Here is a 16085-nt window from a genome sequence, read left to right on the forward strand (position 1 = left end):
CAGAGTTTGCTTGGCAGAGTACTTTATCTAAATTTTTGAGTGCTTAGGCCTTGTTCATGCCAACCTGAGCCTTTTAATGGGATCTGCTGTCAGAGGCAGCAATGCTCCTGAATACTAGTTGCTGGAAACCACAGGAGGGCAGAGTGCTCTTTTCTTCGGGTTCTGCATGAGCGTTTTCCATAGGCCACTGTGAGAACAGGATGTCGGACAAAATGGGCCATTGGCCTGATCCAGCAGGTAGTTCTTAGGTTCTTATGCTTTATTTTTTACTTCTGTTATCTTGTCTGGCTATTATATGGGGCTAACTACTTCTCAGCTGGTGGAACGTGGGTGAAACCACAGAGCCTAGGGCTTGCCAATCAGAAGGTTGGCGGTTTGAGTCCCCTCAATGGGGTGAGCTCCCTTTGCTTGGTGCCTAGCAGCTTGGTCCCTAGCAGTTCGAAAGAATGTCAAAGTGCAAGTAGATAAATAGGTACCACTCTGGCAGGAAGGTAAACGGCGTTTCCGTGTGCTGCTCTGGTTCGCCAGAAATGGCTTAGTCATGCTGGCCACATGACCCAGAAGCTGTAAGCCAGCGCCCTCGGCCAATAAAGTGAGATGAGTGCCACAACCCCAGAGTCAGTCATGACTGGACCTAACAGTGAGGAGTCCATTTACCTTTATCTCTCTCTAACATTTTTGTTTTTAAGTTGCACCTGCTGACTTCTGCATATCAAGCTTCTGTTTGAAGCACAAAATCAGATAGCGTGAGGGTTTTTTAAATGGTTGGAGAATGCAGATGTACATAATCTAAAACCCAGTTTACCCATAGAGTTCCAGTTGCCATCACAAACTACTGGGCAATTCTGCATCTTTCCCAGGCAGGGCCATACTAAATCATTGATTTTCATAGTGACACTGGGTTTTGCACAAAAGTGTGCAAGGGTTTTCAGAATCAGCCCCCAATGTCCCTTTTCAGCCTCTAGCTAGAACTTCCATGGACATTTGCAACTGTCTGCTTCTAACCTACTTGAGCAGCCTCTCGGTTTCCCGCTGCCATGCAGAGTGATGGCTGTGCTTCTGTGCTATATTTAATATCTACCATGGTCATTTATTTTAATTGCTCCCATCTCGGTTCCCATTCCACTGGGCTGTCTCCATTTAATTGGCTGCCATTTGTCTCAGCTTCCCACTGTCATGCTCATTTATCTGGTGCCATTAACCCACAGCGGCTGCAGCGGCTGCATTAACCCAGTTCTCTCTTTGCACCTTCTCCTGGCCTCCCTGTTCTTCTGCTGGCTAGTGCCTCACATTATAATGTGCAGCTCTCTCTTTCACCTTCAACAAAGGTCTAGCCATCCTCCCCACTTCCCCTTTCTCCACCAGGTAGTGAATTTTCCCATTCTCCTCCATTGGCAACTTTTTATTCTCATAAATTTATACACACCACTCAGTCTAAGAGGGCAGTGCAGGGCCTTTCCCTGGGGGAAAAAAAGGAAAGGCTATTCAGAGGGAATGTTCTATGTATTTATTTCATTTATTGATTTATTTATTTTTTTATAATAATTTTTATTAAGGATTTTACATTACAAGAAATAAAAAAGAAAAAAAACAGGAAAAAGAAAAAATATCCAACAAAAGTTGTTAAAAACAATCAATTTTTTCATCTCCTTATTTTTCATTTACTTATTTCTCGGACCTCCTCGTACCACCCTTTTTTGTATTCCAAATCGAATTATTAATTCAACAATTTCTTTCCCTCTTTTTACTACCCAAATCTTATTCTTAAATTATTACAATCTTAAATTTTTACTTATATAAACCCATTTTTTCATATTCCATTAACCCATTACAGCTAGAAACCACTTAGTTCCATTCCAACATTATTCTAAAATTCCGTAATTTTACAATATCTCTGTAAGTAGTCTTTAAATTTCTTCCAATCTTCCTCCACTGACTCTTCTCCCTGGTCTCGAATCCTGCCGGTCATTTCCGCCAATTCCATATAGTCCATCACCTTCATCTGCCATTCTTCCAAAGTGGGTAGATCTTGTGTCTTCCAATATTTTGCGATAAGTATTCTTATAAGTATTCTTGCGATAAGTATTCTTGCTGCTGTTGTGGCGTACATAAAGAAAGTTATATCCTTCTTTAACACCGATTGGTCAACTATGCCCAGGAGAAAGGCCTCTGGTTTCTTCAAAAGGGTATATTTAAATACCTTTTTCAGTTCATTATATATCATCTCCCAGAAAGCCTTAATCCTTGGGCACGTCCACCAAAGGTGAAAGAATGTGCCTTCATTTTTCTTACATTTCCAACATTTATTATCGGGCAAATGATAGATTTTTGCAAGCTTGACTGGGGTCATGTACCACCTGTAAATCATTTTCATAATATTCTCTCTTAAGGCATTACATGCCGTAAATTTCATACCGGTGTTCCATAACTGTTCCCAGTCTGCAAACATAATATTATGTCCAACATCTTGTGCCATTTTATCATAGCAGATTTAACCGTTTCATCCTGAGTATTCCATTTCAACAGCAAGTTATACATTCTTGACAAATTCTTTGTTTTGGGTTCTAACAATTCTGTTTCTAATTTTGATTTTTCCACCTGGAATCCAATTTTCTTGTCCAAATTATATGCCTCCATTATCTGATAATAATGGAGCCAATCTCACACTTTATTCTTTAATTTCTCAAAACTCTGCAATTTAAGTCTATCTCCATCTTGTTCTAGAATTTCCCAATATTCCGGCCATTTAGCCTCCATATTGAGCTTTTTCTGAGCTTTCGCTTCCATCGGTGACAGCCACCTTGGGGTTTTATTTTCCAATAAATCCTTGTATCTTATCCAAACATTGAACAATGCTTTCCTAACAATATGGTTTTTAAATGCTTTATGCGCTTTGATCTTATCATACCACAAATATGCATGCCATCCAAATACATTGTTAAAGCCTTCCAAATCCAAAATGTCTGTGTTTTCAAGAAGTAGCCAGTCCTTAAGCCAGCAGAAAGCTGCTGATTCATAATAAAGTTTAAAGCCTGGCAAGGCAAATCCACCTCTTTCCTTTGCATCTGTTAGTATTTTAAATTTTATTCTAGGCTTCTTGCCCTGCCAGACAAATCTTGAAATATCTCTCTGCCACTTCTTGAAACAATCCATCTTGTCCACATTTATTGATTTATTAAGGGGCACCCCGGGATACAGGTGGTCTGTGGGTTAAACCACAGAGCCTAGGGCTTGCTGATCAGAAGGTTGGCAGTTCGAATCCCTGTGACGGGGTGAGCTCCCGTTCTTCGGTGCCTGCTCCTGCCAAACTAGCAGTTCTAAAGCATGTCAAAGTGCAAGTAGATAAATAGGTACCACTCTGGCGGGAAGGTAAACGGCGTTTCCGTGCGCTGCTCTGGTTCACCAGAAGCGGCTTAGTCATGCTGGCCACATGTCCCGGAAGCTGTACACCAGCTCCCTCAGCGAATAAAGCGAGATGAGCGCCGCAACCCAAGAGTCGGCCACGACTGGACCTAATGGTCAGGGGTCCCTTTACCTATTCAGAGGGAATGTTCTATTTCATTTATTGATTTATTAAGGGGTAGCCCAATAACTCAGACAAGGCAGCAATATATGAAGGACCCTTTCCCTGGTCATCAAAAGCCAGCTATGTCCCTGTTAAAAGCAAGAATGGTGACCCATGACTTAAGACCATCGACCTAGTTTCTTCTGAGCTAAGTCAGGGAGCCTGGAGACGTCTACTCCAATGAGGTGCTGTGCAGGCATTACTGAACTCCCAACTCCCATCACCCCTGAGTGTTGGCTATGCTAGCTGGGGCTGCTGGGACTTGTAGTCCAAAACTTCTGGAGGACACCAGGTTGGGAGAAGCTGGCCTAAAAACTTGGAGGAATCTGGCATATGACTCATGTTTAGCATCTAGGTGTAGAAGTTTCATTTTCAGCCAAGTGAAATAAGCTTATACGGTTTGCAAATAAGAGCTCGCAGCCTCCACTCCCGAACTCTTCAGGTTCTCTTCGAGTGCTTAAGAAAAGCTGAAGATAATCAAGCAAACAGTTTGGTTAATTCACATTAGCCCATCGTTTGCTTCACATCAGGGGAAAGCTGCTCAATGGAAATCAATGTCTGCATTTTAAAAACTGTTATTGCAAAGCTTTGTAAATATTATAAATTACAATAGTCACTATCCTCTGCCTGAACTCCTTAAATGATGTGCAACGATCAAGGAACATATTTCATGCATTACTTTTAATTTCATTTCTTGTCTGTTAAAAAACACACATATAGTTTGTTCAAAAAGCTAAAAAAAAAATGCAATTAAAGAGAAGCCACAGAAAAAATATTATAAATAATGCAGCATTATTGCTGTTATCATTGCTTTCTTCCTGGAGGTACCTAACTGGTCTATCTCTTCCCCTTCGTTATCAACTGCACTTTTCTTGGGAGACCACCCCCCCACAACTTAAGTCCACTGACATTGCAGGGTAGGAAATACTTTTCAGCCCTAGGGCATCTTAACTTTCGGGGCAATCTTCCAGGGTCCCATGTCAGTGACGGGCAGGGCCAGGGGCAGAGTGATGATGGTAAATTTTACCTTTTCACAGCTGCTTAGTTCCTGCACACCCTTACGCAACTCTCTTATTCCCCAATGCAGACAAGCAAGTGGCATTATCAGAGTTCAAGGACAATTTTCACCCAGTCAGAAACTAATACTCTTCAGTCGGAACTCGCCATGAACATCTCCCTTGTTCTCTTAGAATGGCAATGGCTCCCATCTGAGAGGTGGCAGAATTGAGTTTCGGCAAGTTCCAGCTGGAAAAAAGCCCTATGTTTACTTGTGTTTTTACCTTATATATTTATCCTGGGAACTGCCCTGAGGCGGTATATAAATCTAATAACAACAACCAACCACAACACTAAATTAGGGCAGGCAAGAGGGTTGATTGAATGCATCTGGCCTGCAGAGACCCCCAAGGGCCTGATGGAAAGACCTGGGAGGCCGCATTTGGGCCTCAAACTTGAGGTTCCCTACTTCCGCCTGATTGCTAAGATATGACAATAGCAAGGAGCAACAGCAGTGGGCCCAGGAGATTGTGGGGGTGAGCTGTGGGCCTTAACAGATGCCTCATAAAGCTGACCCCTGATGGCAAGTCCTGAGGCTGTTCAGCCTCGTGGATGAAATCAGGAGTTCCTGAGATAAGGCAATACCTCACAATTCTAGGCCATTTGTGTGTGTATGTGTGTTTGTTTGTTTGTTTGTTTGTTTGACTGATTGGATGTATCCCTTCTCCCCCCCCCCCCCCCCGCACATGCCTCCTTGAATTCTTTCATTTTTGGTGGCTCACGAGAGTGGAAAGTTTCAAGGTGCCGAGAAGGCAGAAAGGTATTTTATTAGTCCCATTTGATAAAAGGTCAGAGAGGAATATAGACTTGCACACAGCTGCATCTGAGTGGAACAGCTCACATTTTACATGCAAGGAATCTGAGGTTTGATTCCAGGGTTGGACACTATTTGTTTAGAAATACGATTGCAGAGTACAACCTCATTTATATATATATGATTTATTTATTTTTTGTGTTTGTATCTACACAATTCCACATTACAGGCAAACTTAATGAGGATTCTGTGTGGCTACATTTGAAATTCAAACTATGTGATGTCGGCAGCAGGGCCCTAATTTATTTCTGTTTTCTCAGAGAGACAAAACATGCAAGCATAATCTGTAGATAATTAGGGGGAAAGCATTATAGGAATTCTAGCAGGAGACATATATTTCCGAAATGCTTGGTTGGTGCCGCCAGTTTCACCCTTTCTCCCTTCCCCTTTCATCCTGCCTATAAAGCCATTGTTTCGGCACCTGCAACCAAAAAGACCCACATAGATTATGATCCTTCGACCGGTGAAATCACGTCTTCTTGTTTAAGTTTTCACAGCATCCAAAAAACATATTTTTAAGACCGCTCGCTGAAGAAATTTGCAAAAATTAAGTTTCACCCCCTAAAATGACACACCATATTAAGTATTGGGATCTTGTTATCCATTGATACAAGTTCGTTTGCTGCTTGGGGGGGCACCCTGTGGGTGTCACCACCCACAAGGCACCTGATTGATGGACTTTGGCGGTGTTTCTGTGGAAGTTCCCCCACTGTTTAAGGATTTTCCAGTTGTGTGTTTTTCCCCTCCCCTCCCAGAGTGGATATTGGATAGGCAGGCCGTTCCACTGGTGTAGCAGCTGAGTATCTCCAGTGTGACTATAGTATTGCTTGACCAGTGTGCTTTATATTGCCATTTGCATTGTGTTGTGGTTGAGTTGTCTGCTATGTCATTCTGGCAGTCTCGCTGGGCCTTGCAAATGCATTTGCAATAATGAAAGCAAATGCAAAGGAAAGTAATTGGTTATTGATTTACCCTCAGGGCTATAAGCACGCAGTCTTAAAGCCAATGAGAATTCCTATCCACCCACACATTCTCAGGGTTAGGAGAGAGAAAAATATTCTCCTCACCCCAACATGAGACAGCATCAAAGAGATGAGCTGAGGATTCTCAAGGTAGTTCAAGCTATCACATATTTCCTGCCCAGCCAGCGCTGGACATCTCCAAGACATCAGTTTCTCTTACTTTGGCACACAGATGTGTTTACACCTACACTTGCAAACCTCAGCAGCTTATTCCCGTGTTAATGTCAGCAATAAAGCACCTGTTCGTCCACTTTAATTGGCAAGAGCCTGTGAGAATCATGGCAAAGAGATACCCCGAGAGCACCACACATACCTCAGCTGAACCAAGTAGTCTAAGAAGCTGTTAGGTGTTGACCTACTTTTGAGATGGGCTGCAGCTGGGGGTCCAGTTAGCTCCATGTAAAGGAAGACTAGAAAGCCAGTAGCTGGGGTAGAGGTCAGGCAGACATGAGGAGCAAAGGGATCGGAGACAAGAGATGTGTTTGTAGAACAGCTAGAGGTCAGGTGCCAGAAAAGGTAGACCAAGGCTGAAGGGTCAGAGTCAAGGACAGAGACATGCAAAAGGCTGAGTTTCAAGGAAGGATGACAGCACTAAAGGGACGAGAAGTGGATGTGAGGCCTCAGGCAGGCATTCGTCACAGTCTCAGCAAACTGTCAGGAAGGGGAAGCGGCAACATCTTTACAGTCAAGATGCTTAGGCTGATGAGCTGGCTTGGCCAAAAAGGGCTTTATAGCAACAGATGTGTCTAAGTAGACTTGGTAGGATCAGCTGACAGCATTTGGGTTAAAACTGCAGCCTAGATGGTGCGTGAACACACACACACACACACACACACACACACACACACACACACACAGAGCCAGCCTACTCTGCCTGGCCTCAGGAGGACTGGTGGTGCAAGAAGTAAGGAGCTGGAGAGCAGGGGCTGGATATCATGGTTCGAGACCTGATTGGTGCCTTACAGAAACCTTAGACCCCTGCCTCTTTTAACTCAGCCCTCAATCCATTGCATTCCATCTAAAGAATAAAATGTCAGGCTTACAAAGATTGTGGAAGGTAATGGGAACATTGCTGAGAACCAGAGATGAAAATTAAATCACTGTAAAGAGTTGGGGAACATTTGTACATAAGGAAACTGGGGAAATGAGCCAATAACTGTGCTGAACATTATGGTCTCTTGTGATTCTGGATTAGTTTAAAGTTTATAAGTCTCTGCTTATATTGCCTTTTTTAATGGGTTCTTCTGTTTGTTTGTTTTTCTACTTGCCAACGCTACTTAACTTTATATAATAAACTTTTACATTCAGTACAAACATTTGCTCTTATGCTCTTTCCATGTAACTTCACAATCCATTCTCCTCAACCTCCTCTGATTTCTTGAGCACCCATTCATTTATTTATACAGTTCCAAAACCACCATTTTACTTTATTTTTATTTTCTTTACTCTCCTAGACAATCCTTCACTTTAGGCCCATTTTCTGTTATTCAGCATCTTGTCTTACTCTGCTGGTTGACTCAAGTTACAGATGCTGCATTTAGTGACAAGTCCTGATTCAACTGTGTGTTCATGCAGCCGCTGGGGCTGTGCTTGTTAAGGGGTGTAAACTGCCTTGAGTACCTCAGTGTAGAAAGGCAGAATACCAAATTTAACAAGAGAAATGAAATACACTTGGTTGGTAAAGCCAGAGCAAGATACAAGTTCCTAATCCCAGCAATACTGTAAAAAACAATATTTATTTTATAAACATAAAGCCACAGCTAAAAGCCAGATGCCGCCCAGATACCCTTTTGCAACCAAATATTTATGTCAAATACATTCCCTTTCCACTTTGGCAACCTGCAAGGTTTTGTTGAAAAGTTACTGCTTTTCAAGAACTACACACCAGTTCCCTTGGTCATAGTAACTCTCTTGCACCTCTATGCAATCTAGCCTCTTGCAGAGCGCTTCCAGTTCTCCTTTGGAGAAGACATGGTAATAACGGTGAAATATGGGACTAAGTTCCTGCGAGTCTGCAGAACATCCCACAGGTTGGTGAGACTGGACATGCCTGGATTTCTTCTTCACACCACCTTTCAGGTGCCAAGGGACCAGCAAGTCTTGGGAGCCAAAGGATGTTCTGTTGGTATGAACGGGCAGTTTGGCATGAACGGCCTGGTTTGCATTGCAGCACCTGCTCTTGATATGACCGGTGCCCCGGCTGGGTTGCACTGAACTTTGAGAGTCACTGTCACCTGTTTCCTCTACTGTGTCACCGCCGAGCTCTTCCAACACACCACCGCTAGTTCTTTTTTCTTTCAGGTATTTAGACTTCTGGTTCTTGTATTCCTGTTCCATAGCCCAGACATAAATGAGGGCTCTTCCACCCGGCCTCAGCAGCCGGACTAATTCGCAGAGAGCGGCCAGCCTTCTCTCCTGGTCAAGGGGGAAAGCAGATCAAGTCAGTCCGAAGGTTAACAGCAGCAGGACTGCAAGTGAGAGCAACGCCTCAAGTACAGCAAAGGAAAACTGATGTGCTCTAGTGGTTTATATAATCAGGAACACCTGTACTGCTCTTTATCTGTTTATTTGGTAAAATAATTTTTTTACTGCTCTGTAATACCCAAGGCAATTATCAACCTCCATTTAAACGTTGTTGTTTTGCTCTTAAAAAGACTGCTTATGCTTGCCATTTTTATGATTGCTTGCTCAAATGAAAAAGGAGCAGCCAACGTCAAATGTAAGGGCATTGTTGTAAGGTGTGCCTAAGTAAGAAAAAAAAGGATAACAACTGGTGCCTCAATCTGGATGTTTCATAACAAGACAATCCATAATCTGGGCCCTGGCTCTTCTATGCAAGAAGGGTTTGTTCCTCCCACCTACCAATGGCATCTCAGATGGTGGTAGGATACAGAACAGGACTCCTCCTCCCCTAAGAACTGAAGTGTGTGCACAGGTTCATATGGGCAGAAGTAGCCCTTTTGGTATCCAGCGCCAAGCCTTGGGCACCATAGTTTTCTGTGTGCTGAAACGTGTGTTTGTTGCATATAGGAGCAATCCTAGACACAAGACGCTGGAGTAAAGCAAGCTGGCATAAATTAAGCAGCTGTGAAGTATACCAGATTCAAACTCCTGCTTAGGAGTGGGACTACTGCTGACTGAGCCAACCTAAGCCTGGCAGAGGGAAAACAAGCACTTAAGACAGTGTTTGAGAGACACCACCTTTTCTGCTGGTTTAATTTATGCTAGGTGGCCGGGTCTCATGACCATTTTGAACAGGCTTAGGGGTTAGGTAAAGGTAAAAGGACCCCTGACTATTAGGTCCAGTCACGGACAACTCTGGGGTTGCGGCGCTCATCTCACTTTATTGGCCGAGGGAGCCGGCGTACAGCTTCCGGGTCACGTGGCCAGCATGACTAAGCCGCTTCTGGCGAACCAGAGCAGAGCACGGAAACGCTGTTTACCTTCCCGCCAGAGCGGCACCTATTTATCTACTTGCACTCTGACGTGCTTTCGAACTGCTAGGTTGGCAGGAGCAGGGACCGAGCAATGGGAGCTCACCCCGTCGCAGGGATCCAAACTGCCGACCTTCTGATCAGCAAGCCCTGGGCTCTATGGTTAGGGCTGGGCAATATATCATCCAAAACCGGTTTGAAGTCCATATCAGCTTCATAGTTTTTGACCTGGCAATATATCGCAAATTATCATGTGTGTGTGTACGCTATGCAAAAATCACAATGTGGGAAAAACCATGAAGCCAGATAATGACTTTACATAGTTCCATCCTTATTTCAGACGTTGTAATATATCAGTATATCACAATGTTTAGCTGGTGATATATTGTGATGTTGAAAATCAGATATCGTCCAGCCCTACTTAAGATCCAGCCTGAGTCGCCCCCTCCACACATGCTTTTTAGGGCTTACGATGGCTTAAGATCCACCAGGCTCAACTCAGCCAGCTGGGCCCTTGCTAAGCCTGGATGGGGAAGGTATCTCTGGCTGAGCCAAGAATGGGGTGTTATGCCAATGTAGCCTGGCTGCACCAGAAACCTCCCAGCTCAGCCAGAGACCCATTGGATGGATCCTAACCCTGCCCACCCTGGTTCATCTGGCTATAGGATGGCTCTTTTAGCCAGCTAATGGCTGAGAAGTTAAACATGGGTGTCCTGATAGCCTAGCCCCACCCATCATCGGAAAAGAAAGTGCAATGGAAACCAGCTCATATTGGCTGAAAGCCAAAGTGGATGATGGGTCTTGGCCAAGACCCCTGGGAAGCTGCTGTCCTTCGGAAGAGACAATGCTGGGATAGATGGACAAGCAATCTGACCCAGTACAGTCGTAACTTGGTTCTCGAACGTAATCCGTTCCGGAAGTCCATTCGGCTTCCGAAAACGTTCGAAAACCAAGGCACGGCTTCCGATTGGCTGCAGGAGCCTGCAACACCCAATCAGAAGCCATGTCAGACATTTGGTTTCCCAAAAAGTTTCACAAACCAGAACACACACTTCCAGGTTTTCGGCATTTGGGAGCCAAAATGTACGAGTACCAAGGCGTTCAAGAACCAAGTTACGACTGTATAAGACATCCAGTGTTGCTGTGTAAAGGAAATGGCAACAAATCTTAGGGAAGAGTTTTAACTTACCACTGTTGAAAAATGGTGGATGACGGCAATGGAGATACAGGCATCACATGAGCCACTTCGTACTGGTGCTCTGAGCGCATCGCACACGAAGGCTTGAAATCCCTTCTCTCCACAAATGTCCACAAGAGTCACGCTCCGGTCACAGCCAAACTGCAAGAGAAAATGGGAAGGACTGCACTCTTAACAAGATACATACATGAGTTTCATGCGGATTTTGCAAAAATCACCTACAGGCAGGAGATCTACTTTCCTTCAGACATCTCCCCCCCCCCCCCCCCCGCAACAAAGCCTGCAAGTATTTTGAATTTCTGGCACATTTTTTCCTTTGCGGAAGAAATAATTGAGTATCTCAAGGTTGGATCTCACTTCTTCAAAATTTTAACTGCATACTTGTGTAGAAATTTGAAGAAAGGAGGAATAAAAGAGGACTGTCGAGATGTGACATGCTCAAATGGCACCTCTGGATTTCTCCAGCATGTGCGGTAGAAATGCCATCTCCTTTGAAATGCTGCACTGTGATGGCTGTCTTGTCTTCTGAGCCTCCTCTGTCCCACAATGTCCCAGTAAAGTAGTTCGTTATCATTTGGATTTTGCAGAGGGTGTCAAAAGCAAAGTGCTCCTTACTCCCAGAATAAAATAATTTGGTTTCCTTTCCTCAAAATGTCGTTGGCCTTTGGTAGAAGCTAACACCTTTTTTTTTTATTTTTAAAAATGCAATTAAATAAAAAGAATTTAAAAAGCATTCATTGCAAACAAGGCAAATTTTGACCAGCAGCCATTTCTACCAGGAAGCTGCTTTATATAGTCTATTTAGTTCAGAACTGTCTGTGTTGATTGCCAGCTGCTCTCCAGGATTTCAGACAGGGATATTCCATCCCAGGCCCAACTGGAGTTGCTGTGGATTGAAGCTCGTACCTTCTGCATGGACGCTAGATGTTCTACCAATGAGCTAGGACTCCCTCCCTGAAATCTTGAGAAAGATGAAAGAAATTTAAGGCACCACAAATTCAAACAGGGATTTTAGCCAATGAAGCCGCAGCACTTAAGAGTCCAATGAGGTTCAAAGGTTTAAGTAGCCTTATAGCTCAGCTGGTTAAAGCATGGTGCTGATAACACCAAGGCTGCAGGTTTGATCCCTGTATGGGACAGCTGCCTATTCCTGCATTGCAATGGCTTGGACTAGATGATGTTCAGGGTCCCTTCCACCTCTAGAAGTCTATGAACAATTCTATGAAAGGGTTCCATGTACAAACAAGGAGCTGAAAAGAGGAGAAAGTGAGTGCTTCATTGACTGTATCTGTGGCCACCTTCCATGATTAAAAAAAGAGGCACAATTCTTCTGGTTTCAATCACACTCTGTCCCAGATATGTACAGTATAAATTGACTGGGAAGCAGGAATTCAATCAAAAAGACAATACTGGAGTGACCTTGAAAAGAGGCAACACTGTACTCTGATGAAATGTAATGAGCTGCAGCTAAGCTAGCCAAGAGGAAGAAAGCCTACGACCGGCAGAATATGAGGTTCCTAATTTGCATCTAAATTATATCAAATAATTGTGAAGTCGGGCTTACTTGTAACGTCCTATGTATTAAAGCGAATCCACTACTGCCCAAAACAAAAGATTAGATCTTGCACTGGGAGGGGGGGAGGGGGGAAGACCCGGGAGCACTGCCTACCTCAATTGAGATGCAGAGAAGAAACTGCAAAGGCTACACAGGCTTCAGATTAAATTTGCATTTGATATAAATAATACGATGGGAGCTGCAGGCATGCCCATAATGACTGGACACAGATAATTACGAGTTGCTAAGAAGGTGTAATGATCTTACTGGATTATCAGAGGCACTTTCATATTATTTTAATTAACTCATTCTTTCTTCCCCCCCATGCTTATGTGAACCAGGGTTTCATCTGGCTCAGCCCATCATCCCGTCTGAAATCCCAACGTTTAGCCTTGCAGCGGGTGAAGTAGCAAAGATGAACACTCCTGAGCATCTGCAGAGTGCCTTTGCCGCACATCCATAACCATACATTTGAAGCAGTATTTTGTTGTTGTTTTGTCGTTTAGTCGTGTCTGACTCTTCGTGACCCCATGGACCAGAGCACACCAGGCACTCCTGTCTTCCACTGCCTCCCACAGCTTGGTCAAACTCATGCTGGTAGCTTCGAGAACACTTTCCAACCATCTTGTCCTCTGTCATCCCCTTCTCCTTGTGCCCTCCATCTTTCCCAACACCAAGGTCTTTTCCAGGGAGTCTTCTCTTCTCATGAGGTGGCCAAAGTATTGGAGCCTCAGTTTCAGGATCTGCCCTTCCAGTGAGCACTCAGGGCTGATTTCCTTCAGAATGGAAAGGTTTGATCTTCTTGCAGTTCATGGGACTCTCAAGAGTTTCCTCCAGCACCATAATTCAAAAGCATCCATTCTTCGACAATCAGCCTTCTTTATGGTCCAGCTCTCACTTCCATACATCACTACTGGGAAAACCATAGCTTTTACTATACGGACCTTTGTTGGCAAGGTGATGTCTCTACTTTTTAAGATGCTGAAGCAGTATTATACCACCTTAAACAGTCATAGAGTCATAGAGTTGGAAGGGATCCAGAGGATCATCTAGTCCAGACATGTCCAACTGGTTGACCATGATCGATAGGTAGATCCCCTGGTGATCCTGATCGTGGGCTTAAGTAAACTGCAATCCTCTCCCACAAAAGCTCAACAACTCTGGTCAATCCTCAATGACAATGGGTAGATCACTGCCAGTTTATTCGTTTATTCATACTGGGAGTAGATCACAGTCTCTTGGGAGTTGGACGGATCTGATCTAGTCCAACCCCCTGAAATGCAGGAATCTCAACACATGGTCCCCCATGGCTTTCCCCAAAGAATCTTAGGAGCTGTTCTGTTTTTCCTGTCCACATTTCCTGAGGCTGTGAAGGAAAGAAACCAAAGGGCCATGGTTTCACCCTAGAACAGAGCCATATTTTTTGCAGTGGCCACATTTATTTCTATTACCAGGTTAGCGACGGAGATAGGAAGATGCAAAATATAATAATTATTAGGGAGCCTGCCATCCACAAGATGCTGATTATCTCCCCAAGCTCAGGGAACAAAAAGAACCACAGGATACTGTGGTCATTTTAGCTTTACCTCACAATAACTAACTCCTCCTGGTGGAATTAGATCATTTAAGTCCATTTGAAACCTGATTGATGCGACTCATCAGAAAGCTGATGGAGAGAGAACTACATCTAATTTTGAAATCCAGCCACCAAATGAAATTATGTGGCTCCCTAGAGAAACATCTCAGCTATAACTAATAGCATGAGAGTCTCGAGGAAGCAAATTAAATTCGGGCAAATTCATACAAACACAGCAAGAAAGATGACAGCATGCAGCCACAGTGCGAGACAGAGAAAGGAGAGAGAAATTCCCTTGCTTCACTTGTTCTGAGTCAGACCTTTAACATTTCTTTCACGTAGTGTTTTGTTTTCCCTCACAGAGAGCTGCCGCGTCACCTTTCAGAGAGAAGGGGCTGCGTCTAAAAACGAGAAGGCCATCTCTCATGGCCACAAAAAGGAGAATTGTGTCATATACCCAGTGGGCTCCCTATTTTTATTTTTGGCTTTCTTTTCACCTGTCTGCTGTTTTGAGTCCTTCACCTGCAAGATATGTTCCCTTTTCATTGGCTAATAAAGCAATACTTTGATTGAAAGGATGTGTGAGGTTCCCATCATCCCAAATCCATATTTGCCTTTTGGCCAGTGTAGCAAATCTATCACTCGCTTCCAATCCCCACGAGTCTCTCTCAAAAATCTCTTGGTAATTTCAAAACTCCTTTGGCCATTTCTCACACACTCTCATCAAACAATTCAGACCCAAGCTAAACCACACCAAATTTATGAAGTGAGCCGTTGTGATGTTGCTGGGCATACTGCAATAATACTGGAGCAACCTGATGTATGTTTATTATTATCATCGTTATAACCGGCAGGCATGTTTATCTCCCTTCTTTCTGCTCACTGATAAAATAAAAGTCCCTATTATAATTCCCTGTCTGGAATTATAATGCATCTGCTTCAGGCAATTTATTTTTAACCAGAAGGAATCTACTGATTTACAAGTGGGCGTGTTTATGCCTGAATGTTGTAGCCTGAAAATAATTATTAGTTGATTTGGGATATTAACTACATTGCAGACGCCAGACTACATTGCAATGAGAGAGCTTGCTGGAGAGACAAATCTTAATGAAGAGTGCTGCCAAGAGGGAGAAAGTTAAGCAACAAGAAAGCTTTCCTTGGCCTCTTCAGGAGCAAGTCAGCTTGGGATTTGCTTACTGTCTAAAAATGGCTTTTGAACTGTGTGCCAGTTAACATTTTTTTACTCGTAGGGAGCAATCTTAAGGCTAGGGTATATCAGCTGAGATGTCAAAGGATTTGGTAGAAGACCAGCTACACTGGCAGAAGCAAAATATACCACCATCATGAGAGATAGGCCAGTGGAAGACTTCAGATATGTCGATTGAACATCAGAAGAGCCTGCTGTATCAGGCCAACGGCCCGTCCAGTCCAGAACTGTATTCTGATAGTGGCTGACCAGATACCTATGGGAAACCCAAAAGCAGGATTCAAGCACAAGGGCTTCAGGCACTCTCTACTCCTGTGGTTTCCAGCAAGTGGTATTGCTGCCTCTAACTGTGGAGGCAGAACACAGTCAAAATGGCAAGTAGCCCATTGATTACCCTTCCCTTCATGCATCTGTCCTTTAAAGCCATCTAGGTTAGTGGTCATCACTGTTTCATATGGGAGCAAGTTCCATAGTTTCACTATGCACTGAGCTGATTAATGTTGCTGGAATATTCCAAACTAAGGATACCCGAAAGAAGACTAGAGAAACACATTTGTGCATGTAGGCTTTGTGCTCTAAAGCAGGGGTGGCCAACTCACAACCCACGGGGCCATATCTGCCCTACAAAGCAATTTTACCTGGCCCCTGGTAATCTACC

At 43.7% G+C, this 16085-nt stretch overlaps 1 protein-coding gene across 1 annotated transcript in view; it reads right to left on the reverse strand.

Moving 5' to 3' along the window:
• Positions 1-8174: 8174 nt before the first annotated feature.
• ALKBH8 (alkB homolog 8, tRNA methyltransferase) overlaps positions 8175-16085 on the reverse strand; it is a 73183-nt gene continuing 65272 nt past the window's right edge. The window contains 2 exon segments of the mRNA XM_081860351.1: positions 8175-8872; positions 11081-11230. Coding sequence (XP_081716477.1) covers positions 8318-8872; positions 11081-11230 — 705 coding nt within the window. The 3' untranslated portion in view covers positions 8175-8317.

This window comes from Podarcis erhardii, assembly GCF_964252035.2.
Source record: "Podarcis erhardii genome assembly, chromosome: 4".
Taxonomy (NCBI): Eukaryota; Metazoa; Chordata; class Lepidosauria; order Squamata; family Lacertidae; genus Podarcis; species Podarcis erhardii.